Source organism: Anabas testudineus, chromosome 5 (genome assembly GCF_900324465.2).
Source record: "Anabas testudineus chromosome 5, fAnaTes1.2, whole genome shotgun sequence".
In the NCBI taxonomy this organism is placed as follows: Eukaryota; Metazoa; Chordata; class Actinopteri; order Anabantiformes; family Anabantidae; genus Anabas; species Anabas testudineus.
The window spans coordinates 11,039,227-11,066,837 of NC_046614.1; the positions used below are offsets into that span (position 1 = coordinate 11,039,227).

General features: G+C 39.9%; 3 protein-coding genes across 11 annotated transcripts; 1 reads left to right on the plus strand and 2 right to left on the minus strand.

The window, feature by feature from the left end:
- Nucleotides 1–3,249: 3,249 nt before the first annotated feature.
- Nucleotides 3,250–8,991, minus strand: LOC113154068 (probable nuclear hormone receptor HR38). The gene is made up of 7 exons (XM_026348067.1): nt 8,859–8,991; nt 6,558–7,396; nt 6,058–6,187; nt 5,700–5,863; nt 5,412–5,614; nt 5,132–5,310; nt 3,250–5,050 (listed from the first exon to the last, which is right to left on the minus strand). Exons 2-7 carry the CDS (start codon nt 7,392–7,394, stop codon nt 4,788–4,790), a joined length of 1,776 nt encoding a protein of 591 aa, XP_026203852.1. The 5' UTR covers nt 7,395–7,396; nt 8,859–8,991; the 3' UTR covers nt 3,250–4,787.
- Nucleotides 8,992–10,260: 1,269 nt separating this feature from the next.
- On the minus strand, nt 10,261–20,777 carry dgkab (diacylglycerol kinase, alpha b). Of its 6 annotated transcripts, XM_026348065.1 has the most exons (24): nt 20,641–20,777; nt 19,850–19,924; nt 18,466–18,578; nt 18,063–18,207; nt 17,659–17,733; nt 17,471–17,520; nt 16,574–16,648; nt 16,274–16,390; nt 16,032–16,149; nt 15,715–15,848; nt 14,878–14,988; nt 14,698–14,796; nt 14,529–14,579; nt 14,071–14,144; nt 13,828–13,902; nt 13,653–13,738; nt 13,496–13,585; nt 13,258–13,418; nt 13,087–13,151; nt 12,881–12,971; nt 12,618–12,798; nt 12,369–12,489; nt 12,054–12,114; nt 10,261–11,896 (listed from the first exon to the last, which is right to left on the minus strand). In XM_026348065.1, the coding sequence occupies exons 2-24, from the start codon at nt 19,920–19,922 to the stop codon at nt 11,816–11,818; spliced, it is 2,247 nt and encodes a 748-aa protein (XP_026203850.1). In that variant the 5' UTR covers nt 19,923–19,924; nt 20,641–20,777; the 3' UTR covers nt 10,261–11,815. The 6 variants fall into 6 exon arrangements, with proteins under 6 accessions (XP_026203850.1, XP_026203847.1, XP_026203845.1 ...); XM_026348062.1 differs by lacking the exon at nt 20,641–20,777 and having other exon boundaries at nt 15,760–15,848; nt 19,850–20,041; XM_026348060.1 differs by lacking the exon at nt 20,641–20,777 and having other exon boundaries at nt 19,850–20,041.
- Nucleotides 20,778–22,027: 1,250 nt separating this feature from the next.
- Nucleotides 22,028–27,521, plus strand: stx16 (syntaxin 16). Of its 4 annotated transcripts, none has more exons than XM_026349942.1 (9): nt 22,028–22,469; nt 23,811–23,822; nt 23,930–24,037; nt 24,193–24,333; nt 24,547–24,709; nt 24,796–24,884; nt 25,331–25,474; nt 26,006–26,086; nt 26,283–27,521. In XM_026349942.1, the coding sequence occupies exons 1-9, from the start codon at nt 22,344–22,346 to the stop codon at nt 26,385–26,387; spliced, it is 969 nt and encodes a 322-aa protein (XP_026205727.1). In that variant the 5' UTR covers nt 22,028–22,343; the 3' UTR covers nt 26,388–27,521. The 4 variants fall into 4 exon arrangements, with proteins under 4 accessions (XP_026205727.1, XP_026205729.1, XP_026205728.1 ...); XM_026349944.1 differs by having other exon boundaries at nt 22,028–22,424; XM_026349943.1 differs by lacking the exon at nt 23,811–23,822.
- Nucleotides 27,522–27,611: the final 90 nt, after the last annotated feature.

Below are 27,611 nucleotides of genomic sequence, written 5' to 3' on the forward strand. Positions count from 1 at the left end.
AGAAATGTTGCTTCTATTATACTTTTGTGGCTTAATCAACTCAACAGTATAAAAATGAAAAGGTATCAGCACTGAAATGCATTTTGTTTTTTAAGAGTAGAGCATCAGGCAATACCCAATTAAGGACACAACAACATTTATGTCCACAAAGTCGACAGGTTTCCACCATCTTTTACTTTCACACATTTGAATGATAATTTAACCGGATCACTACTCACTTATGAATTTAATCCCGCAGGGACTAAGAGCTCAAGACGCTGATGTGGGGCATACAGTTATCACAGGGATAGCATGAGCAATGACATGTGCCAACTCATTTATCACCGGACTCTCTCAGTGAGAGAGACCAGATCCAGTTACAGAGGTTTCTATGGGCTCAACAATGGCCTTCTATAAATACACTCACAGAGGGTTTTCCGCACTCAACAGCACACCCACACACATATTAGTAGTGTTGCATAAATACACACTATGTGTACTAGTGAATGTGCGATTTTATCAGTCACATGATTTCTGTGTCAAACTGCTCTTAGACAAGTTCACTTTTGTCCGTTGCTGAGCTGGTGAGGGATTCTGCTCTGTGCCGACATGGTATAGAAAATAAATATCCTGAATATGTGCATTTGTACACGTGTGTGTGCATACCAACATACAGTATATAAGAGAGAGGAGCGTGGAGAAAGAAACACAGAAGCTCCCACAGAGCACTAAACAGCTTCACAAAGTTATTTACAGCTCAGTCCATCAATAAACGACAGGTGCAGCATCCTCACAAACAAACCTATTAGCTTTCCTCCCGCTGGAACAATATCCTCTCCAGCAATCAGCTGCTCTCTCTCTCTCTCAGACACACACACACACACACAAACATACACAAAGAAACACACACACACACACACAACGTTTTCATGTTACACATAACTATGTTGCTGAATTTATTTCGTGCATTCAGACACTGCTTGTGGTTTTACAAAATCAAAAATAAACATATTTGTATTGCGGAGAAGTTCCCATTTGTCTGTCATTCAATGTCATAGTAGCATGTCACTCAAGCCACCACAGACTGTATCACCAAAGTTAGTGGATTCATCCTCAGAATAACTTTGGTGATTGAGCCATTAAATGCAAATATGTGGTTTGGAGTGAAAAGTCTAAACAAATGTTGACCAGTATTAAATTTAGTAGATCCATTCTTGCTTTCCCTCTGGATGATTCACACTGGTAATTAGTAAATATTATGCTGACACACTGAGCTAATGGTGAACACTGTAAATAGTAGCCCCACTAAACATCAGCATGTAGTCACTGTGAGCTCTAATGAGAACAGCTGGAGCTGTTGTCATGTAGTCTGGCACAGATGCATTTGCAGTAAATTCAGATTTTATCATTGCAGTTAGTCATTTAACTACTTCAGGTACTGGGGGGTAATTTAATCTATCAAAACATACTTTATAAAGTAATCATTTTTCTAAGTATAGCTGAGTAAAAGTATAAAATTCTGACTTACAAGTGCCTCAAAATTGTCCTTAAGTGCAGTAAGATGGTAAATGTCATGATACAATTGCCATAGAAAGTGTTTATGCCAGAAAATCTCCTGTTGGACGGTGATGATAGAGCAAACATTTCACATGTTCTCAAGCCTTTCCTGTTCTGCAAAGTGGCAAAGAGGCAAGGTTTAAAATGGGAGCGCTACATGTTTCTGCAACAAATCACCATGACAAGCCAGCTTCGTATTACTGGACAGAACGTAATGTCTCATGTGTGCAGGGTGTAGGGCTACAGCTTGTTCCTGAACGCTGAATGTTGCATGTCAAGGCACAGGTCAAAAGTTAAGGGTCTACTACCTTAGATATACTGTCAAGGGCTGTATTTTGGGTTGGGTGGTGTGAAGGGGCAAGGACGTGTCTCACATGTTATGGATATATGACCATAAAGAACAAAAAAGTCACCATGAAAGTCAAAAGGGATTAACACAGTATATAGTTCTGCAACCAAATAATAAATGCTTTTAGCTACAACCAAAGGAACTCACTGAGCTACTGCATTCGTCCAAATCCTCCTTATGAAACTCTACTCGTCCACTGCTCCCATTACATCTGACTCGCCCAATGAACGCCTCAATGCAAGCTTGCTTTCATACTGCCTTCCTCTTTTCTCCCCTTGTCCATTTTTTCCACTCTGCCTGCCAACACCAAAATCCAGATGACCGGTACGTGGTGTACAGTAGTATCAGGTGTCGAGCAGATGAATGCAGTCGCTGCTGCAGTCTGCTGTGGCTGAGAGTGGGACGGTGTTGTCTTCCTCTGGCCAGGAATGTTGCCAACATTAACGCCATGTGTCACAAAACAACACAGACTCAGTGAAAAGGAGATGAAGGACTGCTTTTGGTCGATTTTCATCACAACGTTAATATTTAACAAGCTGCAGCACAGGTTCTGTGTTAAACAAAAATAAACTCAGATGACAACATGACCTGCTGATGGCGCTACAGTTTTCCACAGTTTATTTGGAGGAAAACATTCATGTCTGCCCTGAAATTTCATGACGTTATCTCATGGTGGCAATAAAAGAAAAAGTCAGGGAATAGTCCTGGTCACAGCAAGTGCACCACATTTTGTCAGTTGTTGTTCTTGGCCAATGAGAGCCACACTAGTAGGACACACTGTGACATGTTTTGTTACAATAAACACAGACACTGTAGTTTATTTCAAGTCAATCCCAAAGTCTGCTGCTGCAAATGCCGGCTAACACAACAAACCCAGGTGTTATATGAAATGGTGTATCCTTTCATTCACGATGATTAGATTTATCATCAGTAGTACGGAAAGATCTTAGGGCCCCGGAGCCACAGGACAGACAGTGAAGTCAGAAAGAATTAAAAGATAAAAACCAATGCCTTGGTCTTTTCAATGGGTTTGTTGCTGCCTCATTCTTTCATTATAAACTAAATTTACATTTAGTCATTCGCCAGACGCTTTTATCCAAAGCATCTTACAAGGTACAAGGCAAAGGTAGCGTAAGAGTAAGGAGGTCTTGCCTAAGGACCCCTACTGAAGGTAGATTACAGCCGGGATTTAAACCCCAGTCTCCCACATGATGGGTGATCTTAACACTACACTATCCAAAATAAAGTTTTGAATGATAAATCAATTATAAAACAGAACTAATGACATATCAGAAACTATAATCGGACAAAAGGATAAATGACGTTCAAAACACTGAAAGGTATCCAGTTGTGTATTTTTACAAATATTTATTAAAAAATATTCTCTGGACTTTTCCACCATTTTAGTGCACAAACGTGTGCCACACAAAAACACATACAGTAGGAGAAAGAAGGATTTTCATACTGTTAGAGCACTGTTTGAAGTGCTCTTAGCTGCTCAACTTCTCATCACATTTCACTGTGATTCCTTAAGATACTGTTCATTTTGAGATGAAATAAGAAAAAAAACATTGAGTATAAAACTGCATGATTCAGAAGAATGTGGAAGACAGTAGGAGAGTTTTACAAACACACGGAGATGAGGTTTGAAAACACTTATGTACATGTATCTGCTCCTAACAGCCAAAGACAAGAAACCAGCATGCCAACATAACATGTCTGCTTATCATTCAACGTTTTCAAGCATTTTGGGGCTAATCCATGTATCAGAAATGTATATAATGTATTTTAATTCTGGATACAAGGAGACTCTGACATGTGCTGTGATTTAATTAAATCTGAAGCTTGAGGCCTCTACTGTAGTTATAACCTTCACCACCTCAGGGACAAGTGGGCAGGATTTAGTTCTAGTGGCTCCTAAACCACCTGTCATCACTTGATGCCCTTCTAGTTTAGCAGTGTGAAGTCTGTGTTCAAGCACTGATGCTCTTTGTTAAACTGTATTGACGCCGGCTGGACTCATATCAAAGCTGGCACAGACCTGAAATCATACTCAGCAGTGATAACTTCAGCATTGAGATGGTGACATTGAATTATTATTTCCGTGTCTGTAATACGTGGGGCTCGTCGTATGTGATGTTTGGAATGAAAATTCTTACCTAATGTGGTTGAAGGACCGAAGGGTTTATAAAGGCACTTTGCATTTTCATTCAGTGAATCAATTCTCCTCAAAAGCCTTTCCATGTTACAAATGGCAGGACAAGAGATATGGCAGAACATTTTAGTTTAAGGCAATAAGGTTTGTAACCAGTAGTATCAAAATAGGAGTCAACTTTGGTCCAAGACCTTCTGCAGGAGTATGACTGGGACTAAAACTATATTGTGTGATACAAAGAAGTTTGCACTTCTGAAAAGTAGTACTCCACAGTTCTTTGTAACAAATAGGATGCATGATTCTGTTTGAATTGTTGTGCTAAATATTCTACGAGCTTCTTAGTGGGGTCAAAAGCTATTAGAAAAACCTGCTTTTAGGAAATTAGTGTCTTTCAGAGCACGTAACAATACATTGCATCTACCCAAATATCCAAGTCGTTTTTTTGCTGCATAGCAACATTCACACACAGCAATAAAGTCATTTTACAAATGCACACAAAAATATATATCTGAACTGTGTGTTTCAGCCCTGTTTATGACAGTTCACCATGCCAAACTCACACATTCAATCATATTACATTTTAAAACTGAATATTAAAAAATAATGGTCTCTAGAACAATGTCCTTTTTCAGCACACAGTCAGTGCGATAGGAGGAGGGTCAGCAGTTCAGTTGATTCATAAAACCTCACTGTAATGGTGATAGGTCATTTTAACTGCTGTTTTTACGCGTAACACGATTGTGTTTTTCAGAATGGCAGAGTATCCATGAAGATTTTCTCCACAATTGGTGGAGGGGGGACTAGGTTCTCTAGTTTCAGGTAGAAGATACGCTGCAGGCCTTGTGTGCACAGAGTCCTCAGTTCTGGGAGTTTGCCCAGAAGGCGAGACAGATAGTTGGGCTGGGTCCTGCCCGGTTCAGATCCGTTTCCACTCACGTGTTCCCTTAAACAAGTGATAAGATGATTCTGAAAGTCCTCAACCCGTTTGGGCTCTTTGAGACCATGGCGATCTAGTTGCAAAAGAGGTTTTCATGAATACAGATATAGAATTTAAATAGAGGGAGAACTGAAAAGAAAATAAGCGCTCTTACCAGTGATGATGACAAGAGCCGCGAGGCAGGAGAACATGGAGATGTCTAAGTTCATGCGGCGAAGGCTCTGAGAGAAATCCATGATGGAGTCGATCCAGTCACCAAAACTACGAGCGCACTGCAGTCGGTGGAGGACCACACCGTTACAGAAGATCAGCTTGTTCTTCTCTGGATTCGACCTGCGCAATTTCAAGTCATTAGTACAATCAGAGCACTGGATCAGTGCAGTGACTTCATGGGTAACACAGCTTTTTTTTGTTTTTACTTTAAAGAGGCCAACCTGTATGCTAATCGGAGGATGAAGAGCTCAACAAAAGCAGATTCAAGGAGCAGCTCCTGGTCCTCTGTGCAGAAGTCTGTGAAACCCGGTATGGTCTCAGCCCAGTTTCTGATCACATCCAAAGTACCACTGAGCACGTCATAAAACTGTTGGATGTCTTCAGCATCCTCCTTTTCTTTCAGGTTGTCAACTAGCTCCTGGTACTGAGGAAGAAGAGAACGGTCAACCCTGGATTCAATTGTTATGCTGTCAATCTATTCAGTGTGAAACAGCTGTGTTGAGATTTACCTTGGAGTAGTCGAGCTTTTCGATCGTTGGATTTGAGTCAAAATGGGACTTGACAAGAGAGGAAATGATGTTGACACTGGAGGTTGTGGAAGATGCCTCAGCCACAGTCTTGGGTTTGGAAGGCAGACGACCCCGGCGACCTTTGAGGCTATCAGTGCGAACAACTAAGAGAAGCAAAAGAGAGGAACATTTATAGCCTCACTTCAAAAAATATCTTTTGTATCAATTATAGTTTCCCTTTTCCTGCATCATTTCCTGGAGCTGTAATGCTCTGGTTACACACAGTATGTCTGCCATTCAGCACTTTAGTTTATCTTTGTCGCAACTTAGTCACTCAAAACGAAAATTGCCTTCTTACCTTCTTTGACCATTCCCACTGCGAGACATTTCTGAAAACGACAGAACTGGCAGCGATTCCTCCTCCTCTTGTCCACTGGACAGTCTTTATTGGCGAGGCACACATACTTAGCATTTTTCTGTACAGTTCGCTGTCAAACAGGGAAAAAAAACATTCATTCTTACTTGCAACATTCAGCATGATACAAATACACCAATAAACTTAAATAAACCAAAGTACATTAGCTTATAAGAAACACAACAAAAACCTAATATTGAGGCTATATACTAATATTAATATATAAGAGAGCTCAAGAAATCCAATGAAATCCATTTTTATATGAACAAAAATCTGAAATTAGGAGTGTCAGTGCTGGACTAACTGAATACACTCAGCATCACTTTTGATGCTGCAAATATTTTGGGCATATTAATGATCTTTTTGTTACTTATTGGCCATCACAGTTGATCTTGAAATATGGAGAATATGCTAACCTAAGTCAATATTGTTGTGCTTTTTACCTTGAAAAACCCTTTGCAGCCCTCACAGGTGCGGACTCCATAGTGCTGACAGGATGCATTGTCACCACAAACTGCACAGCGACCCTCATTGGATCCTGGGTTGGGGGTTTTAGGAGAAGTCATGGTCCCCTCCACTATCCTGGGACTTTCCAGATGTCCATGCTCCAGTGACATAGGAGGACAATGCATTTGAGAAACATGTTGCTGAGGAGGCAGAAAGAAAGTGTCATCCTGGCCTGGCTGAGCATCCTGATGCTGTCCCAGGGGAGAGTGCTGCTCCGGTGGTGGGCTGAAGGTGAAAAGGGAGAGCTGCTGCGCTATGACGGCCTTATCGGCAACAGAGGACAGGGGGGCTGAGGGGTAGGGGCTAAAAGAGGAATCCCAGACAGGTGCAGATTGGGTCTGAAAACCTGGTGTTGGAGGAGAAGCAGCAGCATAGACTGGACTGCCATAGTAGTCTGAGCCACATGATGATAGTGTTTCATCAAGACAGCTCAGTGCAAAGGAGCCTGGGTAACAGCCATACACCTGGAGATCATCCAGTTTAAACGCCTGGTTCTGCATCTGAGAACTGGAGCTCTCAGCTACTGTGGTGTGGTTAAATGAAACTGTAGAGGCAGGAGGAGAGGTGGTGATCTTACAGGAATAAGCATCAAACTCCCCCACATAGCCATTTCCCACCAAGGTGTTGATGCTGGGCAACGAAGATGTAGACAGCTGGTCTTTTTGGCCACTGATGTCCATCACCAGTTTGGCACTGAGGTCAGGGTTCAAAAACTCAGAACTGAAGTAGGTGTCATGGGGCAAGGATGCATACTGGGCTTGTACACAGGGCATTGCTAGAACAGAGGGCAGCAACAATTACTACAAGTAAAAATAAATCCCAGTGCTAGTCCAAGTAAGGTAAATATTATTTACAATAATACAATCTAAATATAAACCATTAAATGTAAACAAATGTCTTTCTATAAATGCAAATGTGGTTTAATACTGGGGGGTAACCGGGGGTGATAATGAGTTGACTGTTTAAACGTGTAGTAAATTGGATATTGCTTGAATCATTTGGGTCAGCATTTTTAGTCCTCCTTCTGTAACCATCCAAACAGTAGTCTATATTAACACCTTGAGTGCACACTGCCTCATTTCCCACACATGTCATTTCTCCAGCTTCAGGGCCTATCAGCCCTCCTTTGAAAATGCAGACGGTGGACCAGTGGAGCAATCACATGTTGTCAGGTATTGTCTTACTGGCTGTTAATGCTCTGAGAAACCTCCTTCAGTGGTGGGCAATCCTCTTCCACTGGGATCATACCAAGGAGGGTTGCAGATTGTATTTCAGGGTGGGATAAACGCCAGGTGAAATGGCAAAACCTGTTTATGTGTGTTTGTGCGTGTTTGGGTGGATGGGTGTGTAGAAGTGCTAACTTTCTATGTATTTGTGTGGGTGTTTTTTTATTTTATTTTATTACAAAATGCGCTTCGCATTTCATAAAACCAACTAATCATCCTGTTCAAACTTTAACGCAAATTGTTTTCTGAATATCCTGACAAAAACTAATTTCTTAAACTTAACTTAAGCTGGACTTTTGGGTAGACTGCACTGCTCAACCTGTGTTTTTTGTCCTATAAATTTATTTTCATAAAGCACATAACACACCCACATGTAATGCAAGGTATACAAAGTCATTCAAATCATAAAGTTGAAAACATACCAGTGCAACCGATGCACTGTTTACTTGAGAATGTAGAGGGGACAGCTGATAAAACATGCAAAAGGCAGGTTTTTTTCCCAACAAAGTACACATAGTACATGCACAATTGCAGCAGTAGTAAAATTAATGACAGAGGTCATTTAATCAATTACACTAGTAGTACAATAAATAGTTGTTTCCACACCAATTGAGTTGCACAGTTTTACATTACAGTACAGTAGGCCTAGGTAGAGCTGGCTAATACTACTAATACAACTTAATACTTTCTGCTGAAACAGTTTCAAAGTGTTGTCTGTGTATGTTGCTTGTGTATTGTTGTTTTCAAACCTGAACACTGTAAACTTCATGAAGGTGGGATTTATATCAGGGCTGTGTATACCCCTGACACATGACATCTCTAAAAATTATTTCCCATCAAAAACTCAAATTAATTTGAATAAAGTGAAGTCCCCTAATGTGTAACTGATGAAAACAGCAGTCCAGACAGTCAATATGTGTGAAAGTAGCTCTAAAAAAGTATTAAGAAAATCTAAAAGCAGCATAACAATAGTCGCCTGAATAAGTAAACAAGCAGGACACTTTCACTCACCTGGTTCAGGTAAATATCCGGATTTTGAAGCTTTTCATTTATTCCAAACTAGTGCAACAGAACAAATGTGACCTCTGCCAGCGGCTGTCAGCACACACACTCATTCAGTCACACTCACACACACACACTGGGTCGCACCAGCGCAGGCGGCTCCATGCTCTCTAGTTTTATTTTGGCTGCGGCGGCCCGAAGGCGGGACTCTGCCCAAATATGGTGAACAGGGCGGTGGAACGTTCCGGATCGCCAGCCAATCGGCGGGGCGCTCGAGGCAGACGGTCCTCCGTGTGACGCACGTACGGGATTCCATTGACGCAAGAGCCGGGGGCGCGTGCGTTCTAAATATATCCGGCAACGACAGCGGCGCTCACGTGGGGATATTACTGGATGAGAAAAAATGCTAAAAATAGTCGAAGTTTGGAGGTTTTAAGAGTGGAAATGTAGATATTTTACACGTTTACCGCAGGGAGCTGGGTTATCTGAGGACACACCAGCAAACGCCTGCAGGGTTTCTTCATAAAATGGGATTTATGTTGTCACGGAACAGCTAGAAATACTCTGTGAAGTCTGCCAGCTAAACTCTTAGAGGAAAAACACCAAGGATTGATTTGATCGTGCTATAAAACTATTTGAATTAGCGTATATGCAATGAACCTAGGCAGGATGAAATAAAAGCTGAGTTTTAAAAAGCCCACCGAACTGAACTGAACACGTTTAACCATCAACCAGATTGTGTAAAATGAGTTAAGAAGCTGCAATAAAAACATTATATGAAAAACGGTGAGAAGTGAATTCTCGTCTGTACACAGACAAATCCACCTGAGGAAGGATTACATTATAAGTACTGCTCCAAATTGGAATAATACTGGACCTCATTAGACTAGGTTATGAATGAACACTTCACAGTTATGTTGCATATAATTCATAATAGATGATTATCATCAGAGAAAATCTCCCTCAATCCAGACAAAAATATCCTCCCTGTCTTTTAACATAATTAATCCCCACTGGGAATATTTACTCTGACCTGCAAAATATGACAACCACAGCTATTTACACTGACCATATCTTACTGTAATGTCATCATCAGGCAATTTGCACTATGCATGGAGGAGCCCCAGCTGCAGACATCCATTTGTCAACATCAATTTAATCATCACTTAATACCCCTTATGACATAACTTCTCCACAACAACCAGGAAAACCAACACACACTAACACTTGAGCCCCCTCAAAGGCTCTTGGGTGTGATCTTTTTTAAGAATGAAGAAAGCGAGAAGGGCCAATCAGGGTAAGCAACAGCTTCAATTGTCTATGAAGGAAGACGCTAATGGAAATGCCTACACTGGACACACACACACATGCAGTACATTTAGCTGATGGAAAAACACATAAAACAACCAACCAGACATGCAAAAGTGTTTAATTCTCTTCAGGCTAGTTTGAAGAAATGTATAAATGACTAAGTATTATTACATAAAGATGCATTTACATTTACACTTTAGGTCTTGCACTTTAATTCAAAGCCATATTTCTATTTCTATTTCTATTATATTAGTTACTTCTAATCCAGTATATTTCTAAGTATACCTTATTGGACTTTTTACTTAGTGTTTTCTTTCCACAGGCTCAAATCCATATTCACATTATTACTGTAGCTAATAATTAACTAGATAAAATAAATAATAGTTTTATTATAGACTAAGTAATATAGTACAGACATAGATATGCATAATATTTTAAACATATACACAACACTCTACACAATATAGTTAAGTGATGACCTAGATCTTTATATAAACGGGCCTGTGAATACAGTACATATAGTGCATGTACATACATACATGTGTTTTACATGCAAACGGTCTCCTTTTTCTATTTTGCTGAAGCACAGTATGTAGTGTGTTACTAAGATACAACCTGTCATTTACAAATGAATTAATTAAAAACAAAAAGGTTTTGTATCCTCATAATAAATACGATAGCATGTTATGGTACAATTCTGTCTCAATACAGTGTAATCAAACATTTAAGATCTTCACATTTAGCTGCAAAATATCAGAATGCCTTTGTACCTATAATGGTGCAATAGTATTTATCTCTGCCCATTCACCAGATAAGGTGATCAAGCTGGGGACAATTCAATATATGTTGATGCTGTATGAGCATCACACAATTACACTGTTTTCAAGACACACCTACAAACGATATCTACACAGACTAAGACAAAAATAATAAATGAACATACACTAAAAACCCAACACAAACTGCATATGAAATAGATTTTAGAACTTTCACCACATGATTTAGAGTATTTTGTAGAAGTCATGTCGATGTGAGAATGATACATCATACATCATTGTTTACAGAAACAACAGTGATGATGCTAATGTTCCTCATGTCCAGTATGCCCCCCCCCCCCCCGCCCCATGTTACATTCAGTGGAATTCAGTCAAGTCGTCCTTGAATTATTTTATCAACACCTATTTAAAAATCAGTAAAAAATTATTACATAAAAACAATACATACTTTTTTTGTGGTTTATTATCCACTCACAGTAAAATACTGAATAAACAGGTGTGATAGTGTTGTTGACCAAGGTGAGCTACTGTGGGCTTTTGAAAGCCAAACTAAGCCAGTTCACCACCAGCTGCATTAGGAAATACAGAAGAAACTCAACAAGACGCTGAACATAAAACATATTACATATCCCACATTAACTATGTTGTGCTATTTACAAAAACAGACTTTTAAGTTGGCACACAATAGCAGTGCTCAGAGTGGTGACATGTGCACTTTAATTTGCTCTGTCACTGTGCAAGATGTTTGTACTTTGAAATACTTTTGAATTATATCAGGGATTTAGTGCAAAACACGTACACATTAATACTTAATGATAATGTATGTACTGGACAGTCTGCTGTGATGCTCTGCAGACTGGAGTGATGCTCACCGCTGCTCTACTTGAGGTGAAAGAAGCCGGATGCTTTGGTTGGTGCAGCCATAAGCATGTTAGCTTGGTTCTTGTGAGTTATGTGGATCTAGAATAGATAAACGGCATGATGTCTGTCAACTACAAAATAATTATTATTGCTAGCTGTATTTTAGTCTATTGGAAGTGTTGCTGCAAGCTCAAGATCTGGCTCACTGAGTCTTCACTATTAGCATGGGATTATTTCAGCAGTTAATAACACTTACAGTACAAGGAGGCTGCATCCATGGCTCCCCATCGATTTGCATGGGCAGGGCTTTGATAGTCCTGCACACAGAGAGAAGCGACAGCGAGATTTAATTACACTGCAGCATTTATATTGAATGCGGGCAATATGACAGTGTTTCTGTTTCACTCAGAGTAAATTAAAAGAGCCGAACACTTGATTTTGTTATAACCTTTTTGGAATTGCTTTAATTCAGCTGTGGTTATTTTTAGGGCTGTCATATGGGGTGTTGCTGTGTGTACATTAATGTCAGGTATTTGTGATATTTTGTTAAGTGTAGATGAAAGTACACAACCTGATGGTAATTTGAGAGGTCTGTGCCAGTCTGTGCCCGGCACTCTTTAGTCCAGTGTAGATTTGTCCCATCTCTATAACTCCTTCCAGCCCCACCACCTCCAAGCGCTTATCACTCATGTCTGCAGAGGTAAACACACGCACCGATGCAGTGAAATATTATATCACTATTAAAGTCGACAGCAATGACAGCCTCTGCGTGTAAGGAGGCATCGGGTGATTTAGGAGAGTGCAGTTGGTCCAGTCTCACCTTGTGAAATTGCTTTAAGAAGTTCAGGGTCAGTGATAACCTCACTGTTTTCCACTTCTGGCACACCATCAGACTTCTTGGACTCGCCCCAGAGGTTAGAGCCTCCATGTATGCTGGGTATGTTGAGGACAGCTATGGCCTCTAGAGACATGCTGCTCAGGTCCAGGTGTCTCCCACAACACTGGTGGAGACACAACAATGCGTTGTGAGCTACTGTGTGAATTACAAGTTATTAGTTGCATGACAGCAGGAGAAATTTTCACCTCGATTGTGAGACAGTCCTTCAGTTTCTTGCAAGAGGCGGAGAGTGTCTCAGAAGTGGCAAATTCAAAATACCAAAGTTTGTTCTTTGTTCTTAAAAACAACAGAAAACAGGAAGAACTTTGCCATAACTAATGAAAACATAATCTTAGTAATCACTTTTTACTGGAAAATACAGTTTGTTCAACGAGCTACTGTGACTACTCACCTGCTGTTGAACCTCTGGGGGTGTTTCTCTCTCATCGAGTGGAAACGATGAGCAATGGAGGCATCCTGATCACATGGACATTAATGCAATCAGGTCATTAGGTCATATTTTAGGCAACGTATTCCACTTTCTGTTTACGTCAGTAAGGCTTTACCAGAATTCTTGACTCACCACTCCGACAGAGAAGTAGTTGTTGATTATCTCGTAGGGCACGGGGTCTCCTGCCTCTCGCGGGTCTTCTGGTATCACCTGGATACTCCAGCGGTCCATGGGAACTAACTCGCTGGCTTCAATCTCCTTCAGAATCTCTCTCAAGTCTGACCCCTCATAACCTTAAATGGGATTAGAAAAGATTATTTAACTTAAGGTTCCCATCTTTGAGTCATATTTGATTAGTCTAGAGTTTTACCTCCACCCCAGCGAAGACAGCGAGCCAGGTCGTTTCCAGTGCCCAGGGGCAGGACAGCTACTGGTGGATGCACCTGGAGGTCCGCTTTGTCTGAAATGACACGTCATTTAGCCTCAGAGCCAGATGTCTCTCTAAAAGCAAGAAGGGAGTGCAATACCTATAGCTTCCAAGAGCCACCCGACCGTGCCGTCTCCTCCACAGACCAAGATCCTGTACTCACGCAGATTACGAAAGAAGTGTATTCTAAAAATTACCAAACATGACATTAATAAGAAGAAGTTGACAAGTAGATTCAAAGTGAAGATCCAACAGTAGTGGGGAGTGTACTGTACCCTGGGCCAGGACCGCCGTTGGAAAGGTTGTATACTTGGCGTGGATTCAGCAGGTACTGAAACTTCCTGAGTACTCTATAGAAACATGCAGAAAAAACAAATAATGTTTTTATCAATCTTAAAAAAATAGATGCATATTATCAATAATATGAAATCATAATAACACGTACTGAGGATACACAGTAGCTGCCTATAATTTACACCAATTTACTTCTGTGCAGTTTAGGGATTTGAGTAGCTCACCTTTCACCCTGCTTTCCTCCACTTTTTGGGTTTACAAACACCAGCAGAGGGTGAACTCCTGGAATAGGAACAATCTGCAGAAAAATACATGACAGATTATTAGGATCCAATGTATTAGGTAACTTACCGGGTATCATGGCTTTCGCAACAGAGACTGATTTAGATTGATGTCTCTCAGTCAAAAGTTCTTTGAAGATTTCCGCACTATGATGACAAATTGTCTTGGTCACTGTCACAGCTGATATTTTTAGATTTTATAAATATTCAATTGAAGAATGTGCCCAAAAATGTAGCTGTATAAATGCTTACAAACAGAAAATGAGCTGACTAAGCAGCATACAGCATGTAGCCTTATTTAAAGACAGACTATGTGGCATATTTTGAGGAGTTTCAGTATATGTGAAATAGACTGAAACTATTACTAAGCCATTAATTTAAGTATAAAGGGAAATTTTTACCTGCAGGATGTGGCCATCATGAGTAACATTTAACAGGCTGGTGTCCTCTTCCTGCAGGAAACGAAAAGAGACAACCAGACAATAATCCTGAAAGTCTACAAATATCAAATAGAACCAAACAAAACAAAACAAAAAAAATGTGATGGTTATAATCTGTTGTTCATTTTACCTTTGAGACAGCGTATATTGCCCATGGAGGCAGTATATGGTCTCTCAGTGGTCCACAATCACAGGACGATAAGCCAGAGAATAGACACTCATCATGACGCTTCAAAAGACACAATACTTGGTGAGCACAGAAGTAATCCACTACTGTAATCCAGTATCGTCGTACACACACAATCCTCACCATCTCCTGGCACCACACGCAACGCCTCCCCGCTAAAGTTTTGATCTTCCTGTGGCAGACCTGACACTTGGTGGAGTTACAGTCAGCTCTGATCCAGTCGTGAGCCGCTATCTGAGACAAAGAGAAGCAGAAAAAAGGGTTTTCTTCCACTAATGCAGCTGTTATTTTAGTAAGCCGTGTTCGTCTTCACCCTCTACTGCAATTTGTATATGTTCTTTAAAGACCTAAGATGCTTTCCAACAGCTGCAGGGACAATATTTATGTTCACTCATGTGATGCCAACAATCCAGTGCTGAATCACTGCAGGAAAAGTTATGTCATTGATGGCTTTAAAAAACAAAAGGCACACTGACACATAACAGACCACAACCAGCTGTGCAGAGCAGCTGTGGAAGTTATGGGTGGCTTTAGATTTATGACTTTTTGGATAACAGTGGACTTGGTAGACATGTAGATCAGATTGAATTTTCTAAAAACACGCTGGCACCTCGAATGATCCAAAGCATCTTGAAAAAATCTGAGCAGCTCACTGTTGCATCACAGACAAGTCGTATTGGTGAGTTGTGGCTGTGAGCAGGTCACTGTCTGCGTTCATGCAAAATTAGGGCAGATGTACGGAGCAGGCTGTTCTGGCTGTAATCCGAAAGCACACACACAAAAAAAAGAAACCCATGATGGGTTGTGTTTATTACTGACTAATGCACCACGATGTTCCCTGTTAACGTGTTTACTGCTGCAGCCATTTAGGTTTTGGTCCAGAAAAACAAACCTGCAATGAGTGTATTCTCTCAAACATAAATGTAAAAATAAATGTAACTTAAAGTCAAAGGCTCAGACCAATGGGAGGAACTGGGAATGGAGAGGGATCGTTGTACTTCTTACACCAATCTCCGATTTAGATCTGACAAAGGTACGAGCACACAGTTCAGGATTCTTGTTGGCACACTGACTGTGGACTGTGTACTTGCAACCTGTGGGAAGAAAAAGACAGAGGTTACACAAGTGACTGTGTTTAAGACAAAGCTGACTCTGTAACTAATTACATGCATTCATATTTATAGGGAGCTGCAGTAACACTGACACATAACCGACAGTTGAGTTGCACTGTGTATGAAGTGCATGTCTGTCCCCTGGTGGCGGCTGTGAGCTCTTACACGTGCAGCAGAGTCCCTGCTTCCCGAGGCCGAGCAGCATGCTCTGACACACACTGCAGTAGGTCGGCCTGTTAAAGTGCTTCATCCGCCAAATATGCTGCCCATCCCTGTCTATCATCTGTGAAGGAGCGATAGAGAAAATGTACATTTACATCCAGACATTAAAGCTACTTTAACTAGACAATGGTGTTTGCAGTTAAACACTTTAAAATGCTGATTGTGCAATCAGATGTTGTTTTCACCTTCAGTCCAAGTAGGACAAGTAAGGGCACATTGTTCATTCCTCCCTTCACCCATTCCTCCAGAGTGACGGTCCCACTATCGTCCGCATCGATTGCCGTCATCATGTCTTTAAGGACCTGTTCAGACACAACACCAAATGATTATTCATCATCTGTAGTCAGTTTGTTTTAATAAAGATCTATTTCTGCTGTAAGACAAACTGAGAACTTTCTATTTCCAAAGTTTTCAAAACCTTTCTGTGGAGAGCAAATGATAAAAAAAAACAATCACGCAGACGTAAAAATGAATTATATTCATACTGGTCTGAGTTCAGTGACATCCCAACCAAGGTAATCAGCAGCTCGCATCATCTGGGTGATTATACGATCCACTTCCTGATGGAGAGACGACAGAGTTTACAGTCACAGTGGACTTTGGTGTTACAGCAGTGTGCAAACACTGCAACATATGGCACTCATGCTGTGTGCTGGACAACCAAGACCAGTCTGCCACTCTGAGTACTAACTCCACAAATTACGTGTAGAAAACAACATGTTACTGAATAATACGTTTATGAACGTGAAGAGCTTCTCTGAAACTACTGTAGTCAGTTGCGTCTTCTTATTTATTACATTTGTTTAGTGATAACTGGCCTAGGAGCTGATTTTATTTTTCTTTTGGATATATTAAGTGTTTTGCACATGACTGGTTTATGGTTATGTTCTCCATCAATTTGAACTGCTGTTAGTTAATTCCACTTAGTTAAGACCAGCTGATCACATTTTAGGCACTGATCCTAATTTTAATTATATCAACGGCCCAAATATTGTGAACATAACCACTTCACTCAAACTATTACTTAAATATGCCTGAAGTATCAAAAGTAAAGGTGTTTGTAATGTGTCTATCAGTTTATGACCCTGTTATATGCATAATCCATTAAATAATATGAATTATTAGTGAAGAAGTAATGTGGAAATAGCATTTTACTGTTACTCACTCAGTTAACCTAAGCACGTGTCTTTGGCAACATGACAAACACCACACAAAAAGCTCATCATGTCATAGTACAGTTCAGTTTGTCACACTTACATTTACAACTAATTGCAAACAATTAACGTGCAACTGCTGAGGCACCCATACGTTTGTGTTGCCAGACACGCACCTTTGGCAGTAGAGCAATTAGAGAAAATTATGAGTGACTTCGAACAACTCACAGAACTGTCCAGGAGTCCATTGCCGTCTTTGTCATAAAGTTTGAAAGTAACTAGAAACAACACAAAAATAATAATAAATCACTGTGTGTTTTCATTATTTCAGACCATACAGTCATTAACATATATAAAATACAGATACTCAGTATTAAGTATGTCACCAAATGTTCCAACTAAATAATGAAACTGACATTCAAGCTTGTCCCGTGGCTGCCCGTCCTCCAGCACAGAGAAGTAACAGGACACATCACGAAGAAAGACCCCACCTGAAGATAAAGTGACGTACAGAATATTCTGAGCACAGTGGAAACAGAAAGTATTTAAAAAACCATAGTTCTCCAGGAAAAGCAAATATCTTAATATTGTTAGTTTTCTGGAAAAAATGAACTAATCCCCAGAGCTACACCTACGTCATTCCTGTGACGCAGCACCACGAGATAAGAAAAAAACAGGTGGGTGTTGGACAACATTTTCAACAGGAAATACTTTGCAGCTTTGTTCTTCCTTTTATTATGTAAAAAAAAAAAGGACTGTGAGCTGCATTCCCAGATATTCGTAGATCTCAACGCCTGCTCAGACATGCAGACTGACTTACCTCCTTTAGGCAAAGAGCTCTTTGTGGTTCCATCCTGCTCTACATGCTGAAAATAGTGAAAGAGGCGTTGGCAGAAATCTGTAGGAAAGTCATCCACTTCTAGGTAGGTCTTGAGAAATACACAGAAACCCGCTGCATCAACGCACTGAGGAGAAAAAAGAGGAGCCGCACGGTCAATGCAAGAAAATGCTTCATGTTACGGATCCATTATTTTTCAAAAATCTCGAATCATATTCTGAGGGGCTGCCTCAGAAGAACTATTAATAAGGAAAATAAAGATATTTTTACATGTATTCTATATATGTATAAATGTTTATTTGTATGTATGTATGATATTTCACAGATATTTCCAGGCAACATGAATTTATTGGAAAATGTTTGGAAACATAAGATAAAAAGTCACCACATCATTCACTCTAGGTGCCGGTGTGTGACCGACCTCTCCAAAGCTGTGCTGGGCCAGTCGACCCCGGGGCTGGAACTCCTTAATCACATCTTTCACCCTCAAAGTGCTGTCTGCAAGGAGATGAGGGCATTAAAAAGATCACGGATTACAGAAACAGTTCAGCTTTTATGTATCAAAGTTGACCGAGGACACAAGAGAAAGGTTTTACAGTAAAACTGAGAGAAGCTCAGCGACTGATTTACCTTTGGACCCCACACTGATGTACTGTGTGTATCCTACGTTAAACCTGAGTTGGGCCCCTCTGTCAGAGCAGAGTTGTTCTCAGGTCCGGAGAGGAGGGGGTGTAATTATGTATTCATCCATTATCCAACAGTACAAATACTTTCCACCGGAACACTACAGCCCAATTTCATTTCTTTCAAAGCCTCTGAGTGGACGGTAGCATATTTTTATCCCTGTACCACTTTTTGTTTCCTGTAAACAGGTCTATCAAATTCTGCATTAGCTCGAAAAAAACCTGACGCTGGAGCACTTTTCGCTGTTTTGTGCTTTCACTGAATGATTCACCAGAGAACATTAGAGAGTGTTGTTGTTGCTGATGGTGTGTGAATAGGAGTGAAGTGACTGATGTGTGAAACAACCTCCCCGGCCATTTATTTTATGATGTACTTAGTGTCCACAGCTGCTTTTACTGCCGCTGCAATATACAATCTCCCGAAGGAGAGTTTGAAAGTAACATGAAGTAAGTCAGTGATCCAGCAAGTGCAAGAAAGGTTTGCAAACTCAATTCAGTCTGTACACACACAGTAATTAATTAAACTGCCAAATCATTTGTCGTCTCTATGTATAACCTATTTTATTCTAAGGTCCCCCTTTCACTATCCTGCTTGTGGAAGTCTTCCTGTGGCCCATTACTAAAAGTCTGTTTGTGCCCTGTAACTGTATCAGTTGTAGTTTTATGGTTTCGTCCTTGGGAAAATTAACTATGTTTAATTTTCCTTCACAGCTGAAAAAACACTTCACTGCACTAACACTGGATCTAGCAGTAGCTGTGAGCGGAGGGGTGGCATCTAACCTGAGAAGATTGGAGAGACATCATAATACTTTTATATCTAACAGAATAATTTAGGAATATTGTTACTGATGCATTAATGTGGAAATAGCATCTTACTGTTAAGCAGGAAATGGTTATATGTTTGGTAAAATGATAATCACAAGCTAACAGTATGCAAATACATTTCCCTCTGAAATGTGGTGTATGCTGTAGTTAAAGTAAGATACGGTAACTTTATTAGCTGCCTAACCACAAAAACATTTGCCTGCTACATGTTGTATCAACATGTGATTAAAGTCAGTTAATATATTGAAAAATGTAACTTACACTCCATGTAATGCTGCAGCTGGATAAAATCCACAGGAGTCAGAGACGCTTCTGTATCATCAGACGAGGCCATGCCTGAATCACCACAGAGAACAAAAACGACAGGACAGTCACAGAGGAGACAGGGAGGAAAACCGCCCCATCGCCAGGCATCACTAACCCTGAGAGACACTGCAGAAGACAGGAGTGAGTCTTTCATATAGCAGGTCTTAGGTGATCCACTCTTTTGGCAGTGACGCACCTAAACTGGTTTGCCTTCATTCCTTCCAGTGCACCCAGAAGCTGTACTGTCATTCATTCCACTGTTAATAGACACTGATCAGTCACTTTCGATTTATTTCTTCATCTACCTTTCCAAAACACGGAGGTATGTCACAGTGTAAGACAAGTAGCTGAGGAGCTGCTCACAGAGTAACAGAATAGGGAGACTGTAAGTTGTCCTGTAGAGTTTCATCCTCCTGTAAAGCACATAAAAACGGGCCCCAGCAGAAAAAAAGCAAATGTAAACATGTAGAGATACTGCCTGTGCAGCTACATCTGATGTACATGTTTCCAAGCCTATTAAAAAACACTTTGCAATATCCCATCAGCTTAATCAGCACTGTACTGTGCAACTCAGCTACAGCAATCCAGAAACCAACCATTAAGATTAGAGTGGGATCCATCAGCCCGGATTATAACATGGAGTAAGATGACAGACTGACATAAAACGACTTTTCTATCAATCCTGCTCTGTAACAGGGCTCCAGTGACCCAGACGAGGAGCGGGGCTGAGGCTGAGGACTCCTTACCTTGCCTCTCTGTCTCTCTCTCCCCGCGCGTCAGCAGAGGTCAGTGAACAGTTTCCCGAGCGCGCAGCGCACTGACACAGAACTTGGATGCGATGGTTGACGGCAGCCGGTTCTTGTGGGTAAATGTCTGCCGCGGCATTAGCGGATATGAGGGATTAGGAGCGGGCGGAGGAGGAGCTTTTAGTCACATAATTACACTTAGTGGCGCCGCCTTGCGCGTGCACGCACGCACACACAGACAGCCGCGGCACAGACGCACGCACGCACGCACATCCCCCGTCCCGCACATTTTGCTTGATCTATTGCAGCCTTTCAACAAGTTATCACGTTTTCCAAGGGTTTAAGCCTGAAAGTGAGAATGAGGCTCAGGCTCTGAATGAGCAGGTGTTTGTCTGAATGAATGAATGAATGAATGTGAACACTGTCAGTGTGCGTCTCTGCACAACAGCTGTGTGGATTGAACCTACTAAACTGTCCCACTTGACCATAAAGCAGTTTCAAAAATACCCAAGTTATGCAAAACCTGAATTTTTTTTTAAATGGACTGATGATAAAATCCCACAAAGTGGAAGTGGAGGACACGCTGACAGCTCCAGGGGTTGAGGCACTGTAGGCACAGAAGACAGATTAAATGAAATGAACCAACATAGACTGTAAATTAACATGCATGACAGGCAATCTCTCATCTAAAGCAGGTGGCAGGAGTAGAAATTAATGATCAGCTAAATAAGAGGAAAACATAAAATAAGAAGAACACCAGATAAAGCAGAGGAGAAGATAAATGAAGTCCCTGTTCCTTAATCAAATATACTTTACACATAGTTAATCAAAGCTTTATCCACCTTGCATTTCTTGTAACCTATGTAAAAAAAACTACTGTACAATATGTTCCTATTGCTCACCAGAGAAGCAGATCCCAGACAAATATTTTGTTGTTCAAAGTTTGACAAAGACAAAACACACACAATCAGTTTTAAGAAAGGCAGCAAATAATTACATTAATGTGTTTTTTTTTTTACATGCAACCTTTTTGAATTTGTCTTGGTTATATTTTGATCAAACTAGTCAAGCAATCATCAAAATAACTGCTGATTAATTTTCTGTTGAATGACATAAACTCATCTTAACAGCTCTAAACCAGAGCTCCAAGCTTCCGAAAAGATTATTTAAGTTCTGCAAAGGCCGGACATAAATCATTCAGTTTCTTTACATTACATTTACATTCTGTAAAACAATCATTATAACATGTTGGCGTGTGTTTGAAGATATTTTCAGATGTTGTTAAATGAAAAAGAGGTTGAGGGCGGTAGTGCGTTTCAGTTACAGAGAGGAGACAAAGTAAATGCGTAGAAGAAGAAGAGACCGTTTACGCAGGTGTTTACGTTTCTCTACTTCCGTAGCTGACTGAAAGCGGAATAACGCTACCAGCCTGGCGTTAAATCCCAAAATTTAGTAAACGTTTGATCATGTTTCTAACTTTTAATTTAAGCATTAGAAATGCTTAGCAGACAAATATGATCAAGGTCGTTTGGTGTCCAGTTTAATCGCTGTGTCGCGAGTATTGGTCATCATTTGTCGCAGGCAACGCTAAAGCTAGCTGAGCATATTAGCAGTGGCTCCGCAGCAGTGGACATAATTTAATAAATCATCGCCTGATCCGCACTTTGTCCGGTGGTAACTAACAGATTTAAATCAAGGCAGTCATGGCCACTAGGCGTCTGACCGATGCCTTCTTGTTAATGCGGAACAATGCAATCCAAAACCGGCAGATATTGGCTGAGCAAGTGAGTACATACGACCCCCGTCTGAGTACACGTAGCAATGCAGCGGTGAGTGGTCTGCATCGTTTTGACATTTTACTGTGTGTGTTTGCATGTAGCCAGTCACTGAGACCTGTTAGCTAGACTCGAGTAGCTTATACCTATTCATCAGGAAGATGTCTGCTTTGGTAGTATTTGTGTGCCCCGTCATTTGACCTCAGGACCGATTGACTGACGTGATGGAGGATGAAAAGCGGTGTACAGTAAATGTATACGGTGGAAAGAAAACGTGTTCAACACTAGGTATCTCTCAGAAAACATAATACGAAACAAAGAAATAAGTCATCTTACAATTAGCTGGGCTTTGTAGAAGCTAAAGTGTGCTTCTGTTATCTTCACACAGTGCTCCTCACTATTAAAAATGTGCATTGTGTTTTGTTCACACCTGATTTTGCTTTATCTGAAGTCTTATCTTGTATTTTATAAAAAAAAAAAAAAAAAAAATTATAATGAAAGGTTGGTAGGGATTCAGTAGCTCATCTACTGTTAAAACCCAGCCTATTACATAGGCATAGACATTATAGGGAGATGCAGTATGTCAAAATCTCTCCTGGCTGACTGTACCTTTTATGGCATATAATAACAAATACCTGTGTTAGTTTCTGTAATTTGACAAACAAAATTTTGCCAAAACAGTTCCTTTTAAGCTCCTACAAGTTTTAATAGTCTTTACAGCTCTCTTCCAGTGGTGTTTGCCCTTTAGCTACACAGTACATCTAGCATGTTGCAGTAGTAGAGTAGTAAATAACTAGTAATAGTATTGTATTTCTATGGTTTAAGAGCTAATGTCTCAACTAAAACAACTTTACCATTAGTAGATGAACATTCAGCTTCTGAAACTGTTGTATACTGAATAGCAGGACCTTTGCCAGTGAGAACCAGGCTGGCATGAGAAACAAATCGAGTCACATTTGTAATAAATCAGTTAAATAATTTCCTCATCTTGCTCATTTAAATTTTTATTTTAAATATTCTTTTCTATCTGTTGCTTAACCTTGGATCACCTTAACATGCACATAATTTCTTCTGACTTCCTCACTATTTCTTTCATTTCATAATTTGTTTAAAGTGGATTTATTTTGAGTTTATTGATTTCATTTTGCATTTACATCATATTTCAATTTCTGCATGCACAAATAAACATAGGATAAACATCTAGGCTTTATAAATTTCTAATGTTTACACTAAACATCATACTTGTCTAACAGTAATTAATTAATTTTTGGTGGAAGTGGATGCAAAACCAATTTCTTTTTATTCGCTGGCTCACTTTGTGCTACATCTGTCTTTCTCCCCTTTTCCTTGTTCTCTGTTGGATGGGACCATTCTGCTCTCTACCAATCGCATTAGGAGCTTGATGAGGTATTGTTGTTTCCCTTGGTGGTAGATTTTACTTATGAAATTTCCCCAGTCATCGTCATGTTGATTTACAAAACGTTTTGATGGCGTCATTTGTTTGTGTTTTTCAGTTGGCTGATGATCGAATGGCCCTGGTGTCAGGGATCAGTCTGGATCCTGAAGCTGCCATCGGGGTCACCAAGAAACTGCCTCCCAAATGGATAGAGGGGGTTGATGAGGTAAAACAAATATCTGTAGATAAGAAAAATACAGAGGATACATAAATACATTCAGCCAGAGGTCTTCAGAACCAAACACCCAAGTGCTTCATTTGCCAGTTTGTGTACATACGAAGTGTTTACTTTGCCATTGACTGTAAAACGTTGCTTTTCAGATCCAGTATGAAATCACACGAATTCGGCAGAAGATGAAGGACCTGGCCTCACTTCATGACAAGCATATGAACCGTCCCACACTGGATGACAGTAGTGAAGAAGAGCATGCCATAGAGATCACTACTCAAGAGATCACACAGGTGCATTTGTTTTACAGTCTATTCATTAAGATAATTCACTTTTTTGGGGATTTTTAAAGCATACATCAAGACATAAAACCATAAAATCGTACTGGTCGTCTGTATTCTGGCCATAGTACACACAGACTGATTATAGTTAATGGGCAAGAGTCTGAAATGCACTTAGAAATCAAGTGTTTATTTTCTTGATTACTAATTTTGTGTACACTGCAGATGTTCCATCGGTGCCAGCGAGCTGTGACGGGCTTACAGTCTCGCTGTGGCCACTGCACCGAGCAGGAGGAAAGACTATTGAGAAATGTGGTGTCGTCTCTGGCGCAGAGTTTGCAGGAGCTGTCCATCAATTTCAGACACACACAGTCCAGCTACCTAAAACGTAACCACCATTTTCATTCTTTGTTGGTCATAATTTTTCTATTGTCAAAGTTTTATCTCACATCTTGTTTTAATGTCATCTTTCAGGTATGAAGAATCGCGAGGAGAGATCAAAGCACTTTTTTGAATCAGGACCTCTAATGGAAGAGGACGAGGATTTAGCTATTTATGACAAAGTGAGTGGCTTTAAAATGCAATTTTAACACTGTGCTTATGTTGTACATATTATAATCAAGATAGGAAATATACATCTAGCAATTGAGAACTGGATTTTAAAGTGTGGTGACCAGTTTAGAGAGCACAGAGTCTTCCCAACAAGGGCACACAAGGTTCTCTTACATATTTATGAACTACAACAGAAACAAGATGACTAGCTGACAAAAAATAGTGCCATTCAGTAGTAAAATACAAGTTTCAACAAAGTTAGCACCACACATTGAACACAGTGGACGACTTTACAAGAGACAAACACTATTAACCACAAAAAGAAATATGCAAAAGAAAACTTAGATTGTCTCTGAGATACAAACAGAATAGAAAATGGTCTGACTGTAGCTACGGTACATGTCCTGTTGCACCTGCACTAATATTTGTATCACTACAAATGTTATTTATCTTTCAGGGATTCACAGACGATCAGCTGATGCTGGTGGAGCAGAACACAGTTATGGTAGAAGATCGAGAGCGGGAGATCCGACAAATAGTGCAGTCCATCTCCGATCTGAATGAGATTTTCCGGGATCTGGCAGGAATGGTGGTGGAACAGGTATTTGAAGAAGCCCTGACACACAGACCTAAATAATGGTCTGTTCATTAAAGGGCAACGATAATGCACAGACACAAATGTGCAGTTGATTGTAAAATGACTCGTGGCATGTGAAGCATCCAGTATAAATGTATTTCATCCGTTGCTTTAAGTAAGAATGTGAATAATTTATATAAGAAAAGGCAGGGGGACTCCAGTCAAGGTGTAGAAAAAACGCAGCAATGATCACAAATTGGGAGGCACCTGAGCTAAATTTCAAATGATTACATATGTCAATTTGATATCAGTGTCAGTTTTTCCTTTAAACATTTCTAAATTCTGTTTTCACTGTGTCATTATGGGGCACTGAGTGTACATTAATGAGACAAAATTGAATTTAAGTGATTGTATTATCAGGCTGCAACATAACAAAATGTAAAAAGGTAAAGGTGGTTTGAATACTTCCTGAAAGCACTGTATTTGTATCAAAATAAATAATTACTAAAATTATCAACAAAAATATCTTCTACTAATAACCCATTTCTCTTTAAGGGAACTGTGCTTGACAGAATTGACTTCAATGTGGAGCAGGCCTGTGTGAAAACAGAAGATGGTCTGAAACAGTTACAAAAGGTAAACGCACAATGCTCATCGCTACATGTACATATGTGTTTTATTAACTTATATGGAGTTTCAAAAAAAGGAGAAGAACAAAAGCAGATAAGTTTCAATTTGTGAACTTAATAGAAAAGCTTCTGTTCAAGCTCAGCTAGAAGAAATGCATCATAACCAAGTGCAGTGTTTGATGTTGTTTTAATTTTCTTTGCAGGCGGAACAGTATCAGAAGAAAAACAGAAAGATGCTGGTCATTTTGATTCTCTCCATCATAGTCATTGTTCTAATAATTATTCTTTTTGGAACAAAGTTTTCATAATGCATTCCCCTGACTTTGGTGTTATGTGTGGGTGTTTGTTGTGCATCTGTGTGGACTTCTCAGTCTCAGTGTCTCAGTTCAAGTTTGACTGCTTTTCACAACCACCAGGAAACGTCTGGAAGAATTCTACTTTTCCCTGCAGGTGCACGTCGGTCTGTGTGGAAAAGATTTGTGGTTGATTTTTAATGAAAGAAACAATCAGTTTGAACGGTGGCTATTTTATTAAGTGACTCACAAATCAACAAGACTCTGTGACAAAGGTTTTTCGAACCTGACCATGTTGACATGTCTGTGTCTTAACCAGAAAAAAAATCACTTTGTGGCATAAACAAAAAAATCAATACCATTGTTAAATTGCTAAAGCAGAGATATCTCTGCATGAACTCAAAGCACGAATTGTGACATTTGTCCTGTGAAGATGCATCATTTTTCTCGGATTTCATTGCAGGAATTAAGAATGGATGTTTGTGAAAAAGATGAAAGAGGAATGTGCAGTTGATCATTTTCATCACAATATATCATTTATGCCCTGGCTCAGTATTTAAATCTGAAAGACTAAAATGTTCTATATTAGTGCAGCATCACATATGATTGAAATAATCATTTAGAAACAAAATTATTCTTTTTCATTATGGACCACAATTCTTATTACCCCACTTAATAATAATAATAATAATAATGATATGATAATGAGGTTCTTGTTCCTCCACTGTTGGTCTGAAGAGGGTGTAGGCAGCCAGGACCATCCCCCAATTCATCGTATTTTGAAACTGTGCGTGCTGTTCCACACCTGCTGCACTTTTTACGAAGTGCTCATTTTAAAACACTTAATCTTTTTTGTTTTCCACGGTCCTTGCATAAAGTGCTACCTTTTTTAATCTCTTGCAGTTTGCACATATTGTGGCGTGACGGGCAGGGGGCTTGTGTTATGGATGTAATACTACTGTCATCTGTATGATGAAAAGAATTATTTATTTTTTAATAACTTCAAATACTCCAGGTGTTCAGAGTTGTTCTGTCTCAGGCAGAATTACTGTATATTAGTAAAGTGTATTTGATGTCTGAACCCAACAGTTATTGTCCTCTCCACTAAGAAAACTGTGATGTAGTCCAACATAAAAACATGAATGAAGACAGCATTGTAATTTTTTTTTCTTTTAATTTTGGACATGTTTCATTTTAGTTGGCTGTGTGAGAAATTATTTACATGTTGTGTTCTACAGT

Excerpts from the sequence above, each read along its gene's own strand:
- LOC113154068 (XM_026348067.1), bottom strand. The coding sequence starts at position 7,394 with ATGCCCTGTGTACAAGCCCAGTATGCATCCTTGCCCCATGACACCTAC. Across the intron at positions 6,188-6,557 it reads GCTGCAAAGGGTTTTTCAAG|CGAACTGTACAGAAAAATGC; the intron begins GTAAAAAGCACA and ends CCTGTTTGACAG. Across the intron at positions 5,864-6,057 it reads AGTGGGAATGGTCAAAGAAG|TTGTTCGCACTGATAGCCTC; the intron begins GTAAGAAGGCAA and ends TGCTTCTCTTAG.
- dgkab (XM_026348065.1), bottom strand. The coding sequence starts at position 19,922 with ATGGCCTCGTCTGATGATACAGAAGCGTCTCTGACTCCTGTGGATTTT. Across the intron at positions 17,734-18,062 it reads GAGCTCTTTGCCTAAAGGAG|GTGGGGTCTTTCTTCGTGAT; the intron begins GTAAGTCAGTCT and ends CTTTATCTTCAG. Across the intron at positions 17,521-17,658 it reads GCCACGGGACAAGCTTGAAT|TTACTTTCAAACTTTATGAC; the intron begins GTCAGTTTCATT and ends TGTTGTTTCTAG.
- stx16 (XM_026349942.1), top strand. The coding sequence starts at position 22,344 with ATGGCCACTAGGCGTCTGACCGATGCCTTCTTGTTAATGCGGAACAAT. Across the intron at positions 24,710-24,795 it reads ACAGTCCAGCTACCTAAAAC|GTATGAAGAATCGCGAGGAG; the intron begins GTAACCACCATT and ends GTCATCTTTCAG. Across the intron at positions 25,475-26,005 it reads CAGGAATGGTGGTGGAACAG|GGAACTGTGCTTGACAGAAT; the intron begins GTATTTGAAGAA and ends TTTCTCTTTAAG.